Source organism: Myotis davidii, unplaced genomic scaffold, assembly GCF_000327345.1.
Source record: "Myotis davidii unplaced genomic scaffold, ASM32734v1 scaffold586, whole genome shotgun sequence".
NCBI classification, from domain to species: domain Eukaryota; kingdom Metazoa; phylum Chordata; class Mammalia; order Chiroptera; family Vespertilionidae; genus Myotis; species Myotis davidii.
In genome coordinates, this window is record NW_006296809.1 from 1,182,244 (window position 1) to 1,182,468 (window position 225).

At 73.3% G+C, this 225-nt stretch overlaps 1 protein-coding gene across 1 annotated transcript in view; it reads right to left on the reverse strand.

The window, feature by feature from the left end:
- Positions 1 to 222, reverse strand: part of PEX10 (peroxisomal biogenesis factor 10) — a gene marked incomplete at its 5' end in the record, with an annotated part of 4,593 nt that extends 4,371 nt beyond the window's left edge. Inside the window, one exon of the mRNA XM_006772569.2 lies at positions 5 to 222. Within this exon, the coding sequence (XP_006772632.1) occupies positions 5 to 222 (218 nt within the window). The remainder of the gene's footprint in view (positions 1 to 4) is intronic.
- Positions 223 to 225: the final 3 nt, after the last annotated feature.

Sequence of the window (225 nt, forward strand, 5' to 3'; positions counted from 1 at the left end):
CTGCCTGTGCACCCAGCGCCTGGCTCCAGACCTGCCTCTCCCGCTGGGTGCCAGGCTGCCCGGCGCTGGGCGGGCGCCGTTGCCATTGGCCTGCAGCTCCTGCTCCAGGTGGAGCAGGGCCTTGTCCAGCACGTAGGGCAGGACCGTGTGCAGCGCGACCAGCACGCCGCGGCGCAGCCTCAGGGGCACCTGCCTCCGGGACGGGTCCACCTGGATGAGCCCCAC